Source organism: Nomascus leucogenys, unplaced genomic scaffold (assembly GCF_006542625.1).
Source record: "Nomascus leucogenys isolate Asia unplaced genomic scaffold, Asia_NLE_v1 001206F_48308_qpd_obj, whole genome shotgun sequence".
Classification (NCBI taxonomy): domain Eukaryota; kingdom Metazoa; phylum Chordata; class Mammalia; order Primates; family Hylobatidae; genus Nomascus; species Nomascus leucogenys.
In genome coordinates, this window is record NW_022096076.1 from 718 (window position 1) to 21423 (window position 20706).

At 53.5% G+C, this 20706-nt stretch overlaps 1 protein-coding gene across 1 annotated transcript; it reads left to right on the plus strand.

The window, feature by feature from the left end:
• Positions 1–258: 258 nt before the first annotated feature.
• On the plus strand, positions 259–18172 carry LOC115833807 (histone deacetylase 4-like; the record flags this gene model as incomplete). Its single annotated transcript, XM_030808635.1, has 6 exons — positions 259–389; positions 1536–1650; positions 3402–3535; positions 16003–16087; positions 17232–17373; positions 17713–18172. Coding segments are annotated over 6 exons (647 nt in total), but the record flags the coding sequence as incomplete, so codon positions are not given.
• Between the last annotated feature and the right edge of the window lie 2534 nt (positions 18173–20706).

Sequence of the window (20706 nt, forward strand, 5' to 3'; positions counted from 1 at the left end):
GCACATTTTTCTTCATTTAATGTTAAAAAAAAAAAAAAAAGACTGCATTGACATGGTTAGATTCCCAGATTCCCAGGACACTCAGTCCTTTTGGGAGGGACTAAATGGCTGCGGTCACCATTGCAAAAGTGTCTTGGACTTGATGGAGCTTGAGAAATAAAGTTTATATTTTTTATCTTTTAATTCAATTTTTCCACGAACTTTTTGAAGTCCCCTTTTTAAGGCTCCACTTCTGTTCCGCTGTCCTCACCTGCACAGGCTCCTTGCACCTGGGCCATCATTGCAGGAAGACACCAGACCACCTTTTCATGAGGTCCTTGCTGTTCCCCAGGAAAGGGAGCATGATTCTGCTCCCCTCACCCACGAGAGGAGTTGAAGAGGACTTTGAAGTCAGTGGTGGTGATTAACTCAGAATCGAAGCGCAGCCTAATGGAGACACGAAACTGCTGAACTTCCCCACTCATGAGAGCACACGCATGGATTCATAGCACATTGCATGGATCATAGCACACACGTGGATTCATAGCACAACGTGGATTCATAGCACCAGCATGGTTCATAGCACACACGTGGATTCATAGACCGCATGGCTGTCATAGCCACACGCATGGATTCATGCAGACCCATGGATTCATAGCAAGGCGTGGATTCACGCACCGTGTGGATTCATGCACATGCTGATAAGATCATTAACTATAGACTGATAAGTTCTTTTGTTGTTAAGGAGTGCTTTTTCCCCTTTCATAGAATATTTTCTTATTTCCCTATATAATTTAAAGCATTTTCAGTGGTTCTGTCTTTTCCAGTGAATTCTCTTACATTTGTCATCCAGTTTTCCTTTAAGATTCTTAAGTGGTCTTAATTGTGTTGTAATTCCCTTACACCTGTGTGGTTGGTGTTCTAGGGTGAGCAAGGAACACGTGGCTCCCCAGCAGGGCTGGCAAGGGCTCTCGGCCCTCTCAGCTGCACGCAGTCACAGCATTAGGGCAGTGGGCGACTGGACGTTTTCAGTGGGAGCCGTGGAAAGTGCCTTGTTGCAGCAAGGGCAGCCTGATGGGGCGAGTGGAGCTGACCCAGTCTCAGAAGAGAGGATGGGCGGGGGACCTGCCTGGGAGGACCAGGACAGAGAGACGAGGCAGGCCAGGGAGGGTGGGCGTGGGGCCAGGGAGGGTGTTAGTGGGACAGGGAGCTGGCTTCACTCCCCCAGGTTAATGCAGCTTGTGCTGTGGGGGTTACAGAAATATGCAGAAAACAGCATACCAAGGAACAGCGATGCTCTCACTCTCACTAAGCAAGTGTAGTGGGCTTGCTGGCTTTCACTGTGAAGATGTGAAATGAGCCTGGATCACACGTGGGTTGATTCCCTTCTAATTAAGCGGTGGTCGCCAGATTCCAGCCTGCTGTGTGGAGCCCTCAGCCCGCCAGTAGCCGAGGGGGTGCGGGGCAGGCATTATCAGTGTCAGAGGGAAGGTTGGGGTTTGTGACTGTCCCGTCCTCCTCTCAGCTGACCCAGTAACGCCTTCTGTCCTTTGCAGAACGGTGGTCATGCCGATCGCCAGCGAGTTTGCCCCGGACGTGTGCTGGTGTCATCAGGCTTCGACGCTGTGGAGGCCACCCACGCCTCTCGGGGCTACAACCTCTCTGCCAGATGTAAGTGGTTCTGTGCATAACCGAGGAGCCAGCTCTGCTCATGTCCATGATCCGCTGTGTTCCGCGTGTCAGGTCTCCTTTTAATAACCAGATAAGGAAAGGCACCTTTTTACTAATGACCAAGGTCCTGACCGTACTGGGAACCAGTCCATTTGGGAGGCCCCAGAGAGCCCAGAGTGGCAGCAGGAGCTCAGACCCAGGCACCTCGGGTACTCTTTGCCCAGGAGGGCCTAGGGCACACGAGGCTCCCTCTCTGGGATGCGGGTGCCCAGGGACCTGCAGGCCACCTCCAGGGGCAGGTCCTGGTCCCACTGAGAGCTGAGATGCGCCCTGTGCTGCTTCTCTGGCAGGCAGCGCCCCTTGGAACCGTAAAGGGAAGTTGCTGGGAGCACAGTCAAGTTCAGAGTTGGATGAGGGAGCCCAGGATGTGTGTGTCCTCTCAGGATCAGTGTTAGGGGCCGTGCTGTGAAGATGGAGGAGGGACTGCCCAGCAGTGCTCCCGCTGTGCCTGCCCAGCAGTGCTCCCGCTGTGCCTGCCCAGCAGTGCTCCCGCTGTGCCTGCCCAGCAGTGCTCCCGCTGTGCCTGCCCAGCAGTGCTCCCGCTGTGCCTCAGCAACTCACAAGCACATGAAAACCTCCTGGCATCAGCGCTTGGCGCACACAAAGGCCTGGCCGCCTCCCCAACCCTGTAGTCCCCAAGGAGCGTGGAGAACCTCCCGAGGCCCAAGCATCCTGGGGCCTTGGTCCTAGCCCTGGTGACACCCTCAAGGCCCAGCGTCCATAGTGTGCGGCCCTCGCCACTCCTGGCGGCACAGGCAGCTAAGGAGGGGCCCATCTCTCAGGTCCTTGAGTGGGGAGGGTGTGGCTCACCCAGGAGACCTGAGGTGGCCCTCAGTGGCCATGCTCCCGTGGGGCCTCGCACAGTCCGCCTGCCCCCAGGCCGTGCAGCCTAGTGGCCAGCAAAGTGACCAGACAGTGGGCAAAGAGCTTCCACTGTGCCCAACGCCCCACAGCACCCGGCCCAGAGCACCGCGGCCACCACATCCTCAGCTTCCTCCTCAGTCTGCACAGCTGCCTCGAAGCCCCTGTCACTGTTTCCGTCAGATGGGATGAACCGAGGCTTTGGGAAGTTACAGCCTCGCCAGCCCATGATCGGGGCCACTAATCAGCGGTGCGTGGTTCCCGGCTCTCTAATCAGCGCCGGCCTGGCCTGGCTGAGGGTGGTGATTACCCTCATCCACCAGGCATTCCCTCCCGGGGTGAGTGATGTGGGTGCAGTGGCGGGACTGTGGCTCCTGATCAAAGCCAGACGCTCAGACCTGGACATGGGAGAACGCTTCAGGAGCACATGCAGCCTGTGCACATGTGTACACATACATGTTCAGAGCATGTCAGACAACCAGAGCCCGCTGGGCCGTGGCCACAAGAGCATGGCCATAGCCCTTCTGTGGGGGCCGAAGGGCAGGTGGCCTGCAGCCTCTGGGTGGGGCTGGCTGCCCTCGTCCCCTAGAGCAGATGATTTCCTGATTAAAAATCAAAGCATTGAAGCCGTAATTCCTACTCTCAAACAGATCAAAGAGGAAATCCAAAGCCGAAACTCTTCAGCGAATTTATTAAATGAAACCCGGCCCGGCCATGTGTCTCGACACCCCAGCCCCTGGTCTCCTTACGATGCCATGAGACGCGTTTCTGGGCTGCGCTGGCTGCGGCCCTCCCCCATTCACACTGCAGTCTCCTGTTTCCTGTTGCAGGCTTCGGGTACCTGACGAAGCAGCTGATGGGCCTGGCTGGCGGCCGGATTGTCCTGGCCCTCGAGGGAGGCCACGACCTGACTGCCATTTGCGATGCCTCCGAAGCATGTGTTTCTGCCTTGCTGGGAAATGAGGTACGAAGACCCCAGAGACCCCACGGGACGCTCCACACTGACAGGCTCAGGGTTGCGGCCTGGCTGCCCGAGAGCCCCAGAGCGTGAAAGCCAGTGGGTCTCTGACCACATGGATGCTTGCAGCTCTGCCTTGCACCTGCCCCCCACCCCTGCGTAGCTCTAAATGTGGCAGAACTGTGATGATGGCTGGAAGAGGTGCAGGAGGCAGGACTGGAAGGAGCCCTTCTGTCGTGAGAAGATGGCTCAGGGTCCTCTGTGGTGCGGCTGCACCCTTTCAGTTCAGGGTCCCTCTCTCCATTAAGTGGAGCACACTGTGACCAGAGGTTTTCTTTTTCTTTCTCTCATCATTTCCTCTGTGGACAGTCAGCTTCTCTAGGGAATCCTCATGTGGCCCCGAGGCAGGCTGAGGCTCTTCTGCCCAGCAGGCATGTCTGCTGCTCTGAGCCCCCAGGGACATGGCTCCCTGCTGTGTCCCTACCAGCACCACTGGAGGGAGTCAGAGACGCTGTGGTCTGTACAGCCGGGCCTCCGAAGCCTGGACAGAGAAAAAGAGCATTCCAAGGGCTCGGGGTGAGAGCGCCAGTTGCAGCATTCCATTCCAGCGGGACGCTGGGGCCCGGGTCTCCCTGCTCCCAACGTGGCCTCCACCAGGTGTGGGCCAGTGAGATGGGGGGAGGAGGCGGTGCCACAGCTACCGATGTCATATCCACCTCCAGGAGTGTCTGAGGTGTGTGACACAAAGTGGAGGGGTACCTTTCATTCTGAGTTTCCCACACCTGCTCTTCCTGAGCCTCTGAACCCGTCCACAGGCTTTTGGGTTGAGTCCACAGCCCCAAGACACGACTCAGTCGGTGGCTTCCCCACGCGGAGCTCTGCCTGGGTGTCCAGTGCAGGTCCTGAGAACAGACAGCTGGCGCCTGGGGGACTCGAGGGCCATGTGGCGGGATCACTTGACCACAGGAAGTGGAGGGCAGGGCAGTGCCTGAGGCTCCAGCACACCAGATGCAGAGGCCTTGCCAGCAGGCAGGGTGGGAGTCTGCCTCCTGTGCCCCCTGGGACTGCCCTCCCCAGCCCGGCAGTCCTGAGGACAGTCTCAGCAGAGTCGGGGTGACAGGGCACTTAGTGGGGGTGTCCTGGTGCTCAGCGGTTTGCAGGAACCTGCATTTTCACCCCCATTGATGCTCAGCCCCCACTCTGGGGGCTTCTCTAGAAGCAGCATCCTGATTTTCAGCTCAAGGAAAAGGCAGCACTCTACCATCCGACCTCACCTGTCTTTATAAAAAATTCTTCCCGGTCCCTTATGTTTGGGGAACCAGTGGGCAGCAGCTCAGATGCCCTCGGGTCAGTGCTGGCTTTTGCCTGCCCGTGGGTGCTCCAGACCGAGGTGCTGGTCCCAGGCTCTCTGTTCATCAGATGGGCAGTCACACACTCACAGGTGCCCTGCACGCCCCTGGGCTCTGGTGTCTGATGGCTCCTAATGACAGGCTCTCTGGCCTGGCATTGTGGGGCAGACAGAGGGGTGGCAGGGACTTCAGCCATCCCAGTACACTGTGCAAGCCTCCCCCGATGGAAAGCTGACCCTGCTCGCTCCAGGACGGTCCAGGTATCGTGCAACTAAGGGCAGTGCCCAGAGGCACTCAAGGTCATGAGCGTGGGGAAATGTCGGGCCACACAGGAGGCCACGGACCCCTGTAGTTAAGCACGGCTCTCCCGGGGTCTGGTGTGCAGGCATCTTTCGCATTGTTCTGGAAAATGCAGAGGGAGGGTCCGCTCTTTGGCCCGCTGTCTGTGAGTGGCCTCAGCATGCACAGTGGGCCTCGAGGTGGCCAGCACACAGGGCGCCTTGCAGAGGACGCCTCCTGCACATGGGTGTGGGTGCTGGAATTCTTGTTGTGAGCGTTAGAACGAAAGGGTGTCTTCTTCCCAGTGTGAACCCCATTATGAGAGGAACCCCACTGGTCACAGCCAGTTCCCACCTCCACCATCTCTGCCGTCTGTCCCTGGGAAGCAGGCTGCTTTCCAAACAGTTGGTAACTCGCTGCTAACTGGGTACTGCTTTAGCCGAGGCAGCCACGCGTTCCTCACCTGGGTCTGCTGGTGAGAGCAGCCTCTTATTGTGAGCAGTCAAGACTCCCACCTTCCTAGGGCCCCAGGCCGCCGCAGCACCAGAACCTTCCTCCCTCCCCTTCTGTTGAGGCCGATGTGAGGGGCAGCATCAGAGACGGCGGAGGCGGGACCTGGGGCTGCAGGTCCTGCCTCCAGCCAGAGGCGCCCCAGTCAGGGGTCTCCCCCTGCACCAGAAGTGGGAGCAGCACATGGCATCCTCCAGGCCCCTCCCCACCCCCTCAGCAGCCTGCGCCGGAAGTGGGAGGAGCACAGGGCATCCTCCAGGACCCTCGCCACCCCATCAGCAGGCCTGCTGCCATGGCTTTCCCAGAAAGGCCAGCACTGTAATCCTAAATTTTGAAAGATTCACTCTGAGAGAAACCTGCTTTATTTTCCAGGAAAGGTCTCATTCAGACACAGGCCTGAAGGCCAAGCACACCAGCAATATCTCCAGGTGACACAAACTGCCCGGCACAGCAAGGGGGGCTTCTCCAGGCCGGGGAAGCCAGGGCGGTGCGTGCCAGCTGTATGTTCCTCCAGCCCTTGCCATTAGAGGGAGAGGAGCAGCTTCCTGAGAACCTGCAAGGCTCCGTCTCTCTGCAGTGACTCCTCATCTAAGGGCCGTGGGTGAGGCCTGCAGATTATCGGCGGGGCTCAGTGCCTTGCCCCGGTGACCATGTGCAGCTGCTGAGGGAGGCCCAGGACCGGCAGCGCTGAGCCTCGGCTCACCCAGAGGCTGCCATGGGGCCTTGACCCAGACTTGGGAAGCCAGGGAGCTGGCAGTCAGGGAAGTGAGCATTGGCCAGCGGTCTCCCAGACAGGAGGGAAGTTCAGTGGCTTGAGGAAGTAGAGGACGCCAAGGGCAGGGTGACCCTGGGGGTCAGTGAGAGCCCAGAGGTGCAGGCACCTCACAGGAGGACAGTTGTGCTCTCGCAGAGGGTGTGGGGGAGGCTGGGCTGGCCAAGCCAAGAGCACGAGGCAGAAGGGGAAAGGGGAGAGAGGGACGCATGGCCAGGCCTGACGTGGTCTGTTGGGCCCTACTAGAACCCCTGGATCTTCTGAGGGGTGGGCGCATACATCCCCTTGCACACCTCTGCCGACAGCTGACAGTGCTGCCTTAAAGAAACACTGCAGGGCCGGCCGGGTGCGGTGGCTCACGCCTGTAATCCTAGCATTTTGGGAGGCCGAGGCGGGCGGATCACGAGGTCAGGAGATCGAGCCCATCCTGGCCAACATGGTGAAACCCCCTCTCTACTAAAAATAAAAAAAAAAATTAGCCGGGTGTGGTGGCGGGCGCCTGTAGTCCCAGCTACTTGGGAGGCTGAGGCAGGAGAATGATGTGAACCCGGGAGGCGGAGCTTGCAGTGAGCCGAGATCACGCCATTGCACTCCAGCCTGGGCGACAGAGCGAGACTCCATCTCAAAAAAAAAAGAAAAAGAAAAAGACTGCAGGGCCACGGCCCGGCTTGGGAGGATGGGGGATGGGAACGGTACCATGACCCACTACAGAGCAAGACCCCTGGGTGCGTGACCCTGGTATAGCAGACCTGGAGTATGCGAGACCCCACGTGTGCCAAGCCCCAAGGGCATAAGACTTAGCCAGAGGAGTGACAGCAGGCGATGGCCAAGGTCAGGGCCTTGAAGGGGGGGGTCAGGACCTTGCATCGCCAAGGGGAGCCCCGTGGGACCTGCAGCCTGGGCCATCGCAGGGGCCTGTGCCAGCCAGAGGGGTGCCGAGAGGGGACATGGGCAGTGGCTGCAGGTACCAGGACACGCCCTGCCTTCTCCTGGCCATCTTTGCTGGTCAGGGATGGTGTTCATGTTAACATAAATCACAAGTAGATCGAAGATCCAGGTGGCATCCCTGCAGCGGGTGAGCTGGCCAGCGACAGGCTGGATAAAAGAGCAGGCTGCTGTTCAAAACGTCCAAAGCACTTTACAGGCCCTTTCTTCACATCAAACAGTCTTTTCCCCCTTTTTGCTCCAGTTAAAAGGCAACTGACGTATATATTCTACCATCCCGAAGCCTTATGGTTCTTCTGGCCAGTTATTTTAAATAGCAATAGGGAACTTTGCTTTCAGCCATGGCCTGTTCTTGCTTCCTGATGCGTGTTTGCTCTTCTAACAAGAAAATGTTCTTTTACTTAAACACATCAAAAAGCAGGAAGCACTAGTTTTATCAAGGTCTCTTTAAAAGTCTCTTTAATGCACAAGAGTTGGCCTGGGCCCCGCCCCTCTGCCCGGCGGCCTTTGATGAAGGTTGATATACAGTGTGCCGGGCAATCTGGCACACACAGGCAGGGCCGCCAGCTGTGACGGCAGTGGCCTGCGGGGCCCCTGCTGCAAGAAGTGGCTGAGTTATAGGGTGTGCAGGACAGGAAGTGCAGAGGGGCCTTGGCATCCCCGCTTCCTATCAGAGCGACCCCTCTGTCTTCAGCGTGTAGGTCTGGAGGCTGGTGCTGTTCCCAGCAACCATTTTATTTAATAGTTTCCATGTTCAGTTGTCTGCAACTGCCAGTGACCATGGACAGTGAAAACTTCCCTACGAGTGTTGCATGTTGCAGTGTAGACGGGCTGTTGAGTCGTGTGGGCGCAGCACCGAGTCGGGCCTCCAGCCAACTTCCATCAAAGACCCTGCACCAGACGGCCACGGGGATCTGTGGCCCAGGCCCGTGCCCCCGGGAGGTTAGGAAAGGACTATCTCTCCTGTCTGAGACCATGCCCAAGGCAGATTTTTGCTTGGGCCAATTTTCTACTTTAGTCATGGGTTTTTCAGGGTTAAAATGCCACCATCTCATTTAACCCACTCCAGGATCCGTGGAAGACATTCGTGGAGCAGGAGGGTGGTGTCGTGTGGAAAAGGTTTTCCCCCGGGAGTTTAGCTTATTAGTTATGTCCTGATGCTTTGTGAAAGGTGTGGACGTGAAACAGCTCTAACAAAGTAACGAAAACCAAGTGTGTGTGAGGGACTGAGTTGGATTAACCTGAGAGCTGGCTGCCTGCTTCCAGTCACTGTTCCTCTCACACTCACACCCCACATGGGCACCCTCTTGTACACACACACCACACATATGCACACACAGGCACCACAGTCTCACATGCACACACACCACATGCGCATCCTTGCACATGCACACCACACATGCACACACACGCACACCCTCATGCACGCACACACCACACAGGCACCAGTCACATGCACACACCACACATGCACACCCACACAAGCACCACTCACACATGCACACACACCACACGCACTCCCTCTCGTGCACACACCACACATGCACACCCACACAAGCACCACTCACACATGCACACACCACACATGCACACCCACACAGGCACCAGTCACATGTGCACACACCACACGTGCATCCTCGCACATGTGCACACCACATATGCACACCCACACAAGCACCACTCACACATGCACACACACCACACGCACACCCTCTTGTGCACACACACACCTCATATGCACCCACAGGCACCACAGTCTCGTGCACACACCACACGTGCATCCTCGCATACATGCACACCCACAGACGCACCAGTCACATGTGCACACACCACACACGCACACCCTTGTGCACAAACACAATGCACACCCACAGAAGCACCAGTTACACATGCACACACACCACACGCACACCCTTTCATGCACACACACACGCACCAGTCACACGTGCACACACCACACACCCTCTTGTGCATGCACACACCACACACATGCACACCCACACAGGTACCACAGTTTCACACATCACATGCACCACACACACGCACCCTCTTGTGCATGCACACACCACACATGCACACCCAAACACCAGTCTCACACATCTGCACATGCATACACTCATAAATGCACCAGTCTCACACGTGCACACACACGCACTACACGCAGTCTCATGCACACACCACATACATGCACTCTCATACCCCACAAGCACATGCTGTCACACACCCACATTCATACACATGAATGCTCACACACACCACACACTCCCACACTCAGTCACACTCCCCCCAAGCCAACAGTGAATGTTTTATCTATCTGTGTGCATCGGCTTGTGGCACGCACAGGATCCACGTCGTGTGTCCGGCTTGCTCCTCTTTCCATCCGGGCTGCCAAAGCCTTCCTGGCCGACTTTCAGCAAGACAGAGCCCAGCCTCGTGGCCTTCAGAGTTGAAGGAGCTGTGGCCACACGCAGCGGGGCCATCCCTCTGGGCCCCGTTACCTGGGCGTTGGGATATAAGGGACATCTCAGCGCTCCCCCTTCCCTGGGTCCCCCTCTGTAAAGGAGCCTGCGTATATCCCTCATGGGCCCAGGCCGGGGCAGGTGTGGGCTGCTCCGGGTTTGCTTGTGACAGACAGTTACGCTGAACTTCCGGGCAAGTCCCCAATACACCTAGGTGACCATGTCTCCGGTAAACGTCCAGGAGGGGAAGTGGCGGGCCCAGGGTGTGTTTGTTCACCTTTAGGAGATAACATCAAGCGGCTTTTTAAGGGTTAAAACTGTCTTCAGCAGTGGCGTGACCAGACCTCAGCAGCATTTGGCATTGTTGCCCTTGACCTTTGCCAGCCGGACGGGGGTAAAACTGGCCCCTCCGCAGGGCTCCAGGGTCCCTTCCTCATGACCGCCATGGCTGAGCAGCCCCGCATCTGCCTGTTGGCCACTGGGCTTTCCCTCCTTGTGAAGTTCATGTCTTCTGCCCGTTTTTCTATTGGATTGTCTTTTCCCTATTTGTTCTTAGTGGGGTGAATTAGACAGATGGACAGAGGGAAGGAAGGAGAGAGCGGTGGTGTGAAGCAGGCTCTCCACATGTTGCTGACCAGCTTGTCTGAGTCCAGGGAGACAGAACACCCACACACACGTTCTGTGCAGCGGATTTACTACCTACAGACAGGCAGCAGGGGACGGCAGAAGCCCAGGGCACCGTGAGCCAGTCCCCCAAGGCTCGGAAAATGCCCCAGTGGATGGAGTCCCGTCTGCACACTCCTTTAGGAAACAGCCTGTCCTGAATTTTGTACCCCGAGTGCCATGTGACACACTGAGCTGAAGCACTGAAGGGTGCCCTGTTTCCATCGGTGGAGGACTGGGACAGAGCCAGGCTGGCCGGCCCGTGTCCTTCACACCTCAGGCTGTGTTGCCCAGCACAGTCCATGGTCACTCTCGAGAACTATGAGTGTGAGGGACCTGGGTGGATCCAAGGCTCCCTGGAGAACTGTGCTCCAGGCTGGTGGGTGGGTCCAAGGCCCCCCGGAGAGCTGTCCTGCAGGCTGGTGCGTGGGTCCAAGGCCCCCTGGAGAACTGTGCTCCAGGCTGGTGGGTGGGTCCAAGGCCCCCCAGAGAACTGTCCTGCAGGCTGGTGGGGGGGGGTCCAAGGCCCCCAGGAGAACTGTGCTCCAGGCTGGTGGGTGGTAGCTGGGTCCGTAGGAGTGTTCTCCCTGTCCTCTGGAGGAGTGGAGGTAGGATCAGAATAATCTGTTCCTTGACTGGGAGGACTCTTCTAGGCCGCAGGTTTACTTTGGGTGAAAATTTTAAATTACAGATTCAGTGACTTTAATGGTTATAGGTCTATTTAAGTTTCCTATTCCTTCTTAATTTTGAGAAGTTACATTTTACCAGAAATGTCTCCATTTCAACCAAAATTTCTTCAGATTTCTTGGCAAGAGTTAAGTGTCCCCAGTTTCCTGCCTTTTACGTCTCTGCTCTGCCTGTAGCCGGGGCCCCCTTTCATCCCTGGGGTCGTCCCTGTGTACCCCCCGAACTTGGGTTTCCTCCGTCAGTCCTGCCGGAGCTTGTCAGTTTAATCAAGCACTTCCGAGAATCCATTTTCTACTGCAGCATCCTTATTTCTTTTCAGAATTTGTCTGCTTTTCCATCTATTTTCTTTCCTTCTTGCTTTAGGACCACTGTGTTCTCTTGCTAACTTCTTACGTTGGATATTTACTTTTAGTCTTTCCTGATATGTGCAGTTAGGGCTGTGAATGGCTGCAGCGTGGCATCCAGCCACATCTCACATCGTGATCGGGAGCACTTTTCATTACTTTTAATTCTCAGCATTTCCTGATGTCTGTTATGATTTCTTCTCTGAGCTGTGAGTTGGTTGGTGTGTTTTCTAATTTCCAAACACACGGACTCATTGGTTCTCTTTTTGCTATCAATTTCCAGCAAATTGCACTGTGGTAAGAAAAGGAAGTGTGGTTGGCATTTATTTTTTTGTGGAGACTTGCTTTACGGGCCAGTGCGTGGTCAGCCTGCAGAGACCTTCCACATGTGTTTGAGATAATGTGTCTTCTCCGTCTGTTTCACAGAGTTCTGTTTGTGTTCATTAAACAGAGCTTGCTAATTGTATTGTTCGCGTTTTGGTTTTCCTGACCGACGATTGTCTGCTGGATCTGAGAAAGACGTGGCAAAGTCTCCCGCGATGGTGGGGCACGTATTCTTGTCTTGTTTCCATTGCACCCATTTTTACTTAGACATTTTAAAGCTGCTTTACTAAATATAGACATTTGACATCATTATGCCCTTTCGTGATGAATCGAAGTTTTATCACAGTAACCTGTATATCCAGTAACGGCCTTCCCCTTACATCTTTTGTGCCAGATATTGGAGCTGTGACCCCAGCTGCCTTTTGGCCAGGTTTGCCTGCCTAGTGTCAGTTTTCCTGTGTGACTTTTAGCCTTCCCCTGAAGTTTCAGATGTGTCTCCTATAAACAGCAAAAGCCTGGGCAATATATCACATCTCACCTGTCCTGTCCAGTGGTCCGTGCTTTAAGTGGAAACGTGGGGCGTTTGCTGTTAGTTTCCCTTTTTTCAGATGCCTTCTTAGCATCTTATTTTATTCTTTGTTCGTCCCCATTTTCTGTGGCTCTTTCCTTTTTCTCCTTTCTCGCCTTCTCTTGGGGTAATTGAGGGTTTCCTGCATTCCATTTGTTCCCTCTACTGAGTCCAAAGATATGCAACCTATTTTCTTGTTTTTCATTCGTCATCTTTAACAACTGGAGCATGTATTGTCAGCACAGTCAGCATCCTCACTCCCGCCTCCATGCAAACCAAAGCCCAGACTGGGCCAGCCCCATTTAGGGTGCCAGGGTGCCAGAGTACACACAGAGCACCCAGGTGGATGTCCTTCCACTGCAAAACTTGTTGATCAGACACTGAAATTTAACCAGGGCCATGAATGGTTTTGTTTTTCTTTTACTAAATCTGGCAGCCCTAGCCTCAGTGCCCCATCCCAGGTTATATCACTGATTGGTGTTTCATTTCCTTCTTTCTTTTGTTTGATTTCACTGATAAGACACCATTATTATTGCTCCGTGTCATCCCTGTTCATCCAGGCTCTCCTGCACTTATGTCATTTTCTTGGCTCATCATTCCTCCTCATTTCTCACACTGTCTTCTAGGATTGTTTTCATACTGCCTTAAGTGTAATACATCCACTAGAGTATCCCTTGGGAAAACACTCATGTGGTCAACTTCCCCAGCTTGTGTTTGTGAGGGGGAAGGTCTTTATCTCACCCTTGTTCTTGGAGGGTAGTCTCACTGGATAAACAATTCTGGGTTGACAAGGATTTGCTCTTGACACATTGAAGATCTTAAGCCACTGTCCGCTTGCCTCCATTGCTGTTAAGGAGCTGGTGTGTGGCTAATGGCTACCTCTTTGAGGATTCTGTTTTCTCTAGCAGCTTTTAGAATTTTCTTTTTGTTTTTGATGTTCTGCAGTTTTACTCTGATGTACCTAGGTGTGCATTCCTGGGTTTTTTTGCCCCCAGCTTGGGTCTCAGATCTTCCACGTCAGGTTCATAAATCTCTGGTTGCTTCATCGTACAGAAGTGTCATTTATTTTTAATACATACTCAGTATATTTACTTTTTATAACTGATAATTTCAGTAACTGCAATCTTTAAGGATCTAATCAACATTCTTAATAAACTTTTAGTTTTTGGGTAGTCTAAGATTTACAGAAACATTGTAGAGATCTGTACAAGTTCCTCATATCCCCCTCAGAAAACGTCTTCTACTGTGAACATCTTACTTCGATACAAGTCATTTGTCACAACTTAGAAACCAACGCTGGTCCAAGACTATTAACTCCAGAGTGTATTCGGATGTCACCAGCTTTACCACAACTGTCCTTTCTCTATTTTAGGGTCCCGTCCAGGATCACACATCGCATTTAGTCATTTCGTGTCTTTTGTCTGAGTCTTTCATGGTTTTTCAAGGAGCATTGGCCGGAGATTTTGCAGACTGCCCTTCAGTTCGTGTTTGAGTTTCTTCTCCTGGTTCTGTGCTTTAGGGAGGAAGATCACAGAATCCAAATGCCATTTGCTTGTCAGATGTGCTGTCAACACGGCTCACTGACCTTGATCATTTGCTGAGAGTGATGTTTGCCAGGTCCTTCCACCATCGGGTTACGCTTTTACCGCCTTTCCAAATGTATTCTCTGGAAGAAAGTCACATTCAGCACAGTGCACACTCAGGGGGACAGAGTTGGGAGGCCTTAAGCTCCACCTCCGGAAGAGGGGAGTAGATACCTGCGTTATTTGAAATGCTCAAGGATTTGTCTCTGCTCCCCTGTGTGTGTATTTAGTTATTTATTCGTATCCCGGTGAACTCCTGGGTATCTGTCTTACACTTTGGATCATGCTTCAATACCACGGTGTTGATTTTGCTGCTCAGCTGGTTCCTGCTCTGGCCCTGGGGCACCTTTCAGACTGGCCCTGCATGTCCTGTGATGGCCCCGTCCCTTGACCCTCAGGCACGTCCTGATTTCCCAGCTCCACGAGGCGCTCCAGGCTCTCCTTGTATTTTCCCTGCGCCAGCCTTGGACCGAGCTGTTCTCCAAGGAGCCCGCTTCCCTTCATTGGAGAATGGGATTGGGAACCTCGCTCATCCCTCCTGACCCAGGCTCGTGCTGGCTCGCTTCCGTGTTGTTTGGGGTTTTTGTGTTTGGAAACTCACGCTTCCTGGAAGTTAACCGGCTGTGCTCATTGGAAGCCTGCTGTGGGATGTGTGCCTCCAAAGAAGCCCTGCAGTGGTTTCTGTCTGGCGCCCTGGCCTGGCGGAGCTGCCACTGTCGATAGTAGCTGTCCACTCACAGTGTCTAGAACCGGGTGGATTCTCAGGGTCACTTTGTCTTTCCACCTCTACCCAGAAGCCAGAGTTAAAACCCAAACGCTCCTTCCCATGGCCTCTGTGGGACAAGTTGTTGTGTGTCTGTCCTCGCTCACCCATCCTGTCCCGACAGTGGTCTTTCCAGCCCCAGTCTGCACAGCCCAAGGCTGGCTCCAGGACACCTGGGGACATGGGTGTTCTGGCCTCCTGGCTCAGGTCCAGCTTTGTTCCAGACCCAGCAGGTTTCGCCTGGTTTTGTGGGCTCTTCCGGTTATTTAAAGGTTCTTGAACTGTTGTATTTTTATATTTTTATAATCTTTTTCAATCAACCTTTTTTTTTTTTTGAGACAGGGTCTCACTCTGTTGCCCAGGCTGGAGTGCAGTGGCACAATCTCGGCTCACTGTAGCCTCCGCCTCCTGGATTCAAGTGATTCTCATGCCTCAGCCTCCCGAGTAGCTGGGACTACAGGTGCCCACCACCATACCTGGCTGAGTTTTGTATTTTTAGTAGAGACGGAGTTTCACCACGTTGCCCAGGCTGGTCTGGAACTCCTGACCTCAAGTGATCCACCCGCCTCGGCCTCCCAAAGTACTGGGATTACAGGCATGAGCCACTGCGCCCGGCCAGTCAACCATTTTTAATTGTTGTGTTGCAAATGCTTTGCCCTGTTGCCCTGTCATTGACTTGTAAACTTCTTCTCTGCTTTTATCTGCTGCTAGTACTTAGGGAAAAACTCGGTGTGAAGGATTCCCTCTGAGAGATCTGACTTCTTCTTCCATTTCATCTCCCCCGACCCCACCTTCCACTGCCCTGGAAGAAAACCAAGATCAGGGGATATTCAGACATTCTTATTTATTAATAAAAGACGAGGGAAAGCAAAGTGATGAAGTAAGCATCACTCCCCCTCATGGAACCCTGTGGCATCGATGGCAGATACCAAGCTCAGGTGCTGGTGCCAGCCCACTCCTAGGGACCGTCTTTCTTCCTGCTGCTTGTAGGAACCCACAAATATAACTTACAGTGTCCTAACAAAAATCCACTTTTACAAAAAATTTATATAATAAATACCACAGCACATTTGGCTTTTTACAGTTATTTTTTCCTACTCTGTGGGCAAATGCACCCCACAAGGGACTCTGTGCTCAGAAAACAGCTGCAGTCTCGGAACACCCCATCTAATGCACGTGTGGATTATTATATTGGCAGTCTTTATATTCTTATGTATTTTCTTCCAGCTTGATCCTCTCCCAGAAAAGGTCTTACAGCAAAGACCCAACGCAAACGCTGTCCGCTCCATGGAGAAAGTCATGGAGATCCATAGTAAGTTGCCCGGCTGGGTGCTCACAGGGGACACGCCCCTGCAGGTGGGACTGCACCGCACCCCATCCCTCTCCCGCTATACCCCCAGCTCCTCTCCATCCCACTGCTGGCTGCTTCCCCAGGCCTGTAGCAGAAGGCCTTGCTTTCAGCTGCATTTCTTGAGCTGGTAGAGACTCACGTTTAACCCCGACTGGATTTCCCCGGCCTGCTGGGATGGTTCCATCAGCCCATTTTGTAGATCTAGAGAATCAAGGCCCAGACAGTCTCAGTGTAAAGTCACTTGCTCTGGGTCCCCAGCTGGCAGCGGGGGCCATGGCTGTGAGCCTGTACCCTGGGGACTCCGGCCTCTTCCCCGGACCAGAGAAGCCCACGTCCTGAGCTCAAAGAACCCTTGGCCCTGCAGAGAGGCAGGGGGTAGGCCCTCCGCGTTCTGGCACCGACCCTCAAGCAGCAGGTCCTGGGTGCAAGGGCGTGGCACGCAGCCTATCTCAGAGGCGTCTCCCACACCCTGTCGTTGTCGCAAGCCCAGCTTGTCTTGCCTTTGAGATGACCCAGATGGTTGAGACTGTCCACACAAGCAGGGATAGTCCAGAGCTCGGCTGCCCGTTTCCCTGTGTGGGGGAGTCCTGGCCTCAGAGCCCTGAAGCTGACCCTGGGCCAGGCCCAGCCCTCCACATAACCCGCCCTTGCGCCTGATGCAGTACCCCTCCACCCCAGCCTCTGTGAGGGCCCAAGCAGAAGACCCCTCAGCCCCAGCGACAATCCCTCAGCTCACCTGCTGCCAGAGATAGGAAGGCTCAACCCAGCAGGCTGGCAGCCCCCACTCCTGGCCACCCAGGGCAGAAAGGGGCCTGTGGGCGTGGAAAGCCAGGTGCACAGGAGCCTCCATCTGCAGTCCTAGGTGGGCCTGCTCCTGGAGGGGCTCCAGCCACTCATGATGGGGAAACATTCCCAGAGATTCTGGGTCTTTGTGAGTTTGTAGCCATGCAGTCTTCTGCTTCATGTCTCTTCAAAGGCGAGTGCTTTTAAAACCATAAGGGATCAATCTGGTTTGAGGCTCAGGGTCCTGCAGGACCTTCCCGGGCCACAGTGCATCCTGCTAAGTTGTAGTCACTGAGCGACTTTCCTCACCCCACCACCCCAGGCAAGTACTGGCGCTGCCTGCAGCGCGCAACCTCCACAGTGGGGCGTTCTCTGATCGAGGCTCAGACTTGCGAGAACGAAGAAGCCGAGACGGTCACCGCCATGGCCTCGCTGTCCGTGGGCGTGAAGCCTGCCGAAAAGAGGTGAGCACCTGCCCTGCCGCCCACCTGCCCTGCCGCCCGCCTGCAGGCTCACCCAGCCCCACTGTGCCCACTGACACACTATTCAGGGTCAGAACCTTTATGGCACGTGCCATGCCCAACAGACTAGAGACAGGCCAGCGTGGCCCCCTCCTTCCAGTGCCAAAGCCCCTTAGGGACATGTGAGGAGCGTTAGATCCTGAACAGATGGACCCGGGGCCACCAGGCCTGGGCTAGGCTGGCGGGTGGCGCAGCGCACAGCCTTTAACCCACGTTCTGTTCTCTCCTCTCTGTGCTGCACCTGCCCCACGCCCCTGTCTCTTTCTCTTGCGGGATCCACAGACCAGACGAGGAGCCCATGGAAGAGGAGCCGCCCCTGTAGCACTCCCTCGAAGCTGCTGTTCTCTTGTCTGTCTGTCTCTGTCTTGAAGCTCAGCCAAGAAACTTTCCCGTGTCACGCCTGCGTCCCACCGTGGGGCCCTCGGAGCACCCAGGGACACCCGGCGTGCGACAGCCACGGGAAGCCTTTCCGCCGCCCAGGCCCACAGGTCTCGAGATGCACATGCACGCCTGGGCGTGGCAGCCTCACGGAACACGGGACAGACGCCGGCGACGCGCAGACACACGGACATGCGGAAGCCAAGCACACTCTGGCGGGTCCCGCGAGGGACGCCGTGGAAGAAAGAAGCCTGTGGCAACAGGCGGCCGAGCTGCCGAATTCGGTTGACACGAGGCACAGAAAACAAATATCAAAGATCTAATAATACAAAACAAACTTGATTAAAACTGGTGCTTAAAGTTTGATTATTACCCACAACTCCACAGTCTCTGTGTAAACCACTCGACTCATCTTGTAGCTTATTTTTTTTTAAAGAGGACGTTTTCTACGGCTGTGGCCTGCCTCTGTGAACCATAGCGGTGTGCGGTGGGGGGTCTGCACCCGGGTGGGGGACAGAGTGACCTTTAAAGAAAACAAAACTGGACAGAAACAGGAATGTGAGCCTGGGGGAGCTGGCTTGAGTTTCTCAAAAGCCATCGGAAGATGCGAGTTTGTGCCTTTTTTTTATTGCTCTGGTGGATTTTTGTGGCTGGGTTTTCTGAAGTCTGAGGAACAATGCCTTAAGAAAAAACAAACAGCAGGAATCGGTGGGACAGTTTCCTGTGGACAGCCGAGCCTGGCAGTGCTGGCACCGTGAGCTGGCCTGACGCCTCAAGCACAGGCACCAGCCATCATCTCCGGGGCCAGGGCTGCAGCCCGGCGGTCCCTGTTTTGCTTTATTGCTGTTTAAGAAAAATGGAGGTAGTTCCAAAAAAGTGGCAAATCCCGTTGGAGGTTTTGAAGTCCAACAAATTTTAAACGAATCCAAAGTGTTCTCACACGTCACATAACGATTGAGCATCTCCATCTGGTCGTGAAGCATGTGGTAGGCACACTTGCAGTGTTACGATCGGAATGCTTTTTATTAAAAGCAAGTAGCATGAAGTATTGCTTAAATTTTAGGTATAAATAAATATATATGTATAATATATATTCCAATGTATTCCAAGCTAAGAAACTTGATTCTTATGAAATCTTGATAAAATATTTATAATGCATTTATAGAAAAAGTATATATATATATATATATATAAAATGAATGCAGATTGCGAAGGTCCCTGCAAATGGATGGCTTGTGAATTTGCTCTCAAGGTGCTTATGGAAAGGGATCCTGATTGAAATTCATGTTTTCTCAAGCTCCAGATTGGCTAGATTTCAGATCGCCAACACATTTGCCACTGGGCAACTACCCTACAAGTTTGTACTTTGATTTTAATTATTTTCTAACAGAACCCCTCCCGTCTCCAAGCCTTCATGCACATATGTACCTAATGAGTTTTTATAGCAAAGAGTATAAATTTGCTGTTGATTTTTGTATGAATTTTTTCACAAAAAGATCCTGAATAAGCATTGTTTTATGAATTTTACATTTTTCCTCACCATTTAGCAATTTTCTGAATGGTAATAATGTCTAAATCTTTTTCCTTTCTGAATTCTTGCTTGTACATTTTTTTTACCTTTCAAAGGTTTTTAATTATTTTTGTTTTATTTTTGTACGATGAGTTTTCTGCAGCGTACGGAATTGTTGCTGTCAGAGTTTATTTTCAGAAAGTGAGAGGAGGGACTGTAGGTCTTTTTGGAGTGACACCGATTGTATCTTTCCTGGTCTGTCCTAGGAGCTGTATAAAGAAGCCCAGGGGCTCTTTTTGACCTTCAACACTAGTAGTATTACGAGGGGTGGTGTATTTTTCCCCTCCGTGGCAAGGGCAGGGAGGGTCGCTTAGGATGCCCGGCCACCCTGGGAGGCTCGCCAGATGCCGGGGGCAGTCAGCATTAATGAAACTCATGTTTAAACTTCTCTGACCACATTGTCAGGATAGAATTCTAACTAACTTCAGTTTTCCAAAGACCTTTTGAGCATGTCAGCAATGCATGGGGCACACGTGGGGCTCTTTACCCACGGGTTTTTCCACTGCAGCCACATGGCCAGCCCTGGATTTTGGAGCCTGTGGCTGCAAGGAACCCAGGGACCTTTGTTGCCTGGTGAACCTGCAGGGAGGGTATGATTTCCTGACCAGGACAGCCAGTCTTTACTCTTTTTCTCTTCAACAGTAACTGACAGTCACGTTTTACTGGTAACTTATTTTCCAGCACATGAAACCACCAGTTTCATTCCAAAGTGTATTGGGTTCAGACTTGTGGGCAGAAGTTCAGACACACTGTGCTCAGGAGGGACCCAGAGCCGAGTTTTGGAGTCTGGTAAAGTTTACAGGGTAGCTTCTGAAATTAACTCAAACTTTTTGACCAAATGAGTGCAGATTCTTGGATTCACTTGGTCACTGGGCTGCTGATGGTCAGCTCTGAGACAGTGGTTTGAGAGCAGGCAGAACGGTCTTAGGACTTGTTTGACTTTCCCCTCCCTAGTGGCCACTCTTTGCTCTGAAGCCCAGATTGGCAAAAGAGGAACTGGTCCGTTCCCCATTCATGGCACAGAGCGGTGGCAGGGCCCAGCTAGCTGGCTCTTCTGGCCTCCTTGGCCTCATTCTCTGCACAGCCCTCTGGGGATCCTGCCACCTGCCCTCTTACCCCGCCATGGCTTATGGGGAGGAATGCATCATCTCACTTTTTTTTTTTTTTAAGCAGATGATGGGATAACATGGACTGCTCAGTGGCCAGGTTATCACTGGGGGGACTTAATTCTAATCTCATTCAAATGGAGACACCCTCTGCAAAGGCCTGGCACGGGGAGGCACCTTTCATATGTCAGCTCACTCCAGCTTCACAAATGTGCTGAGAGC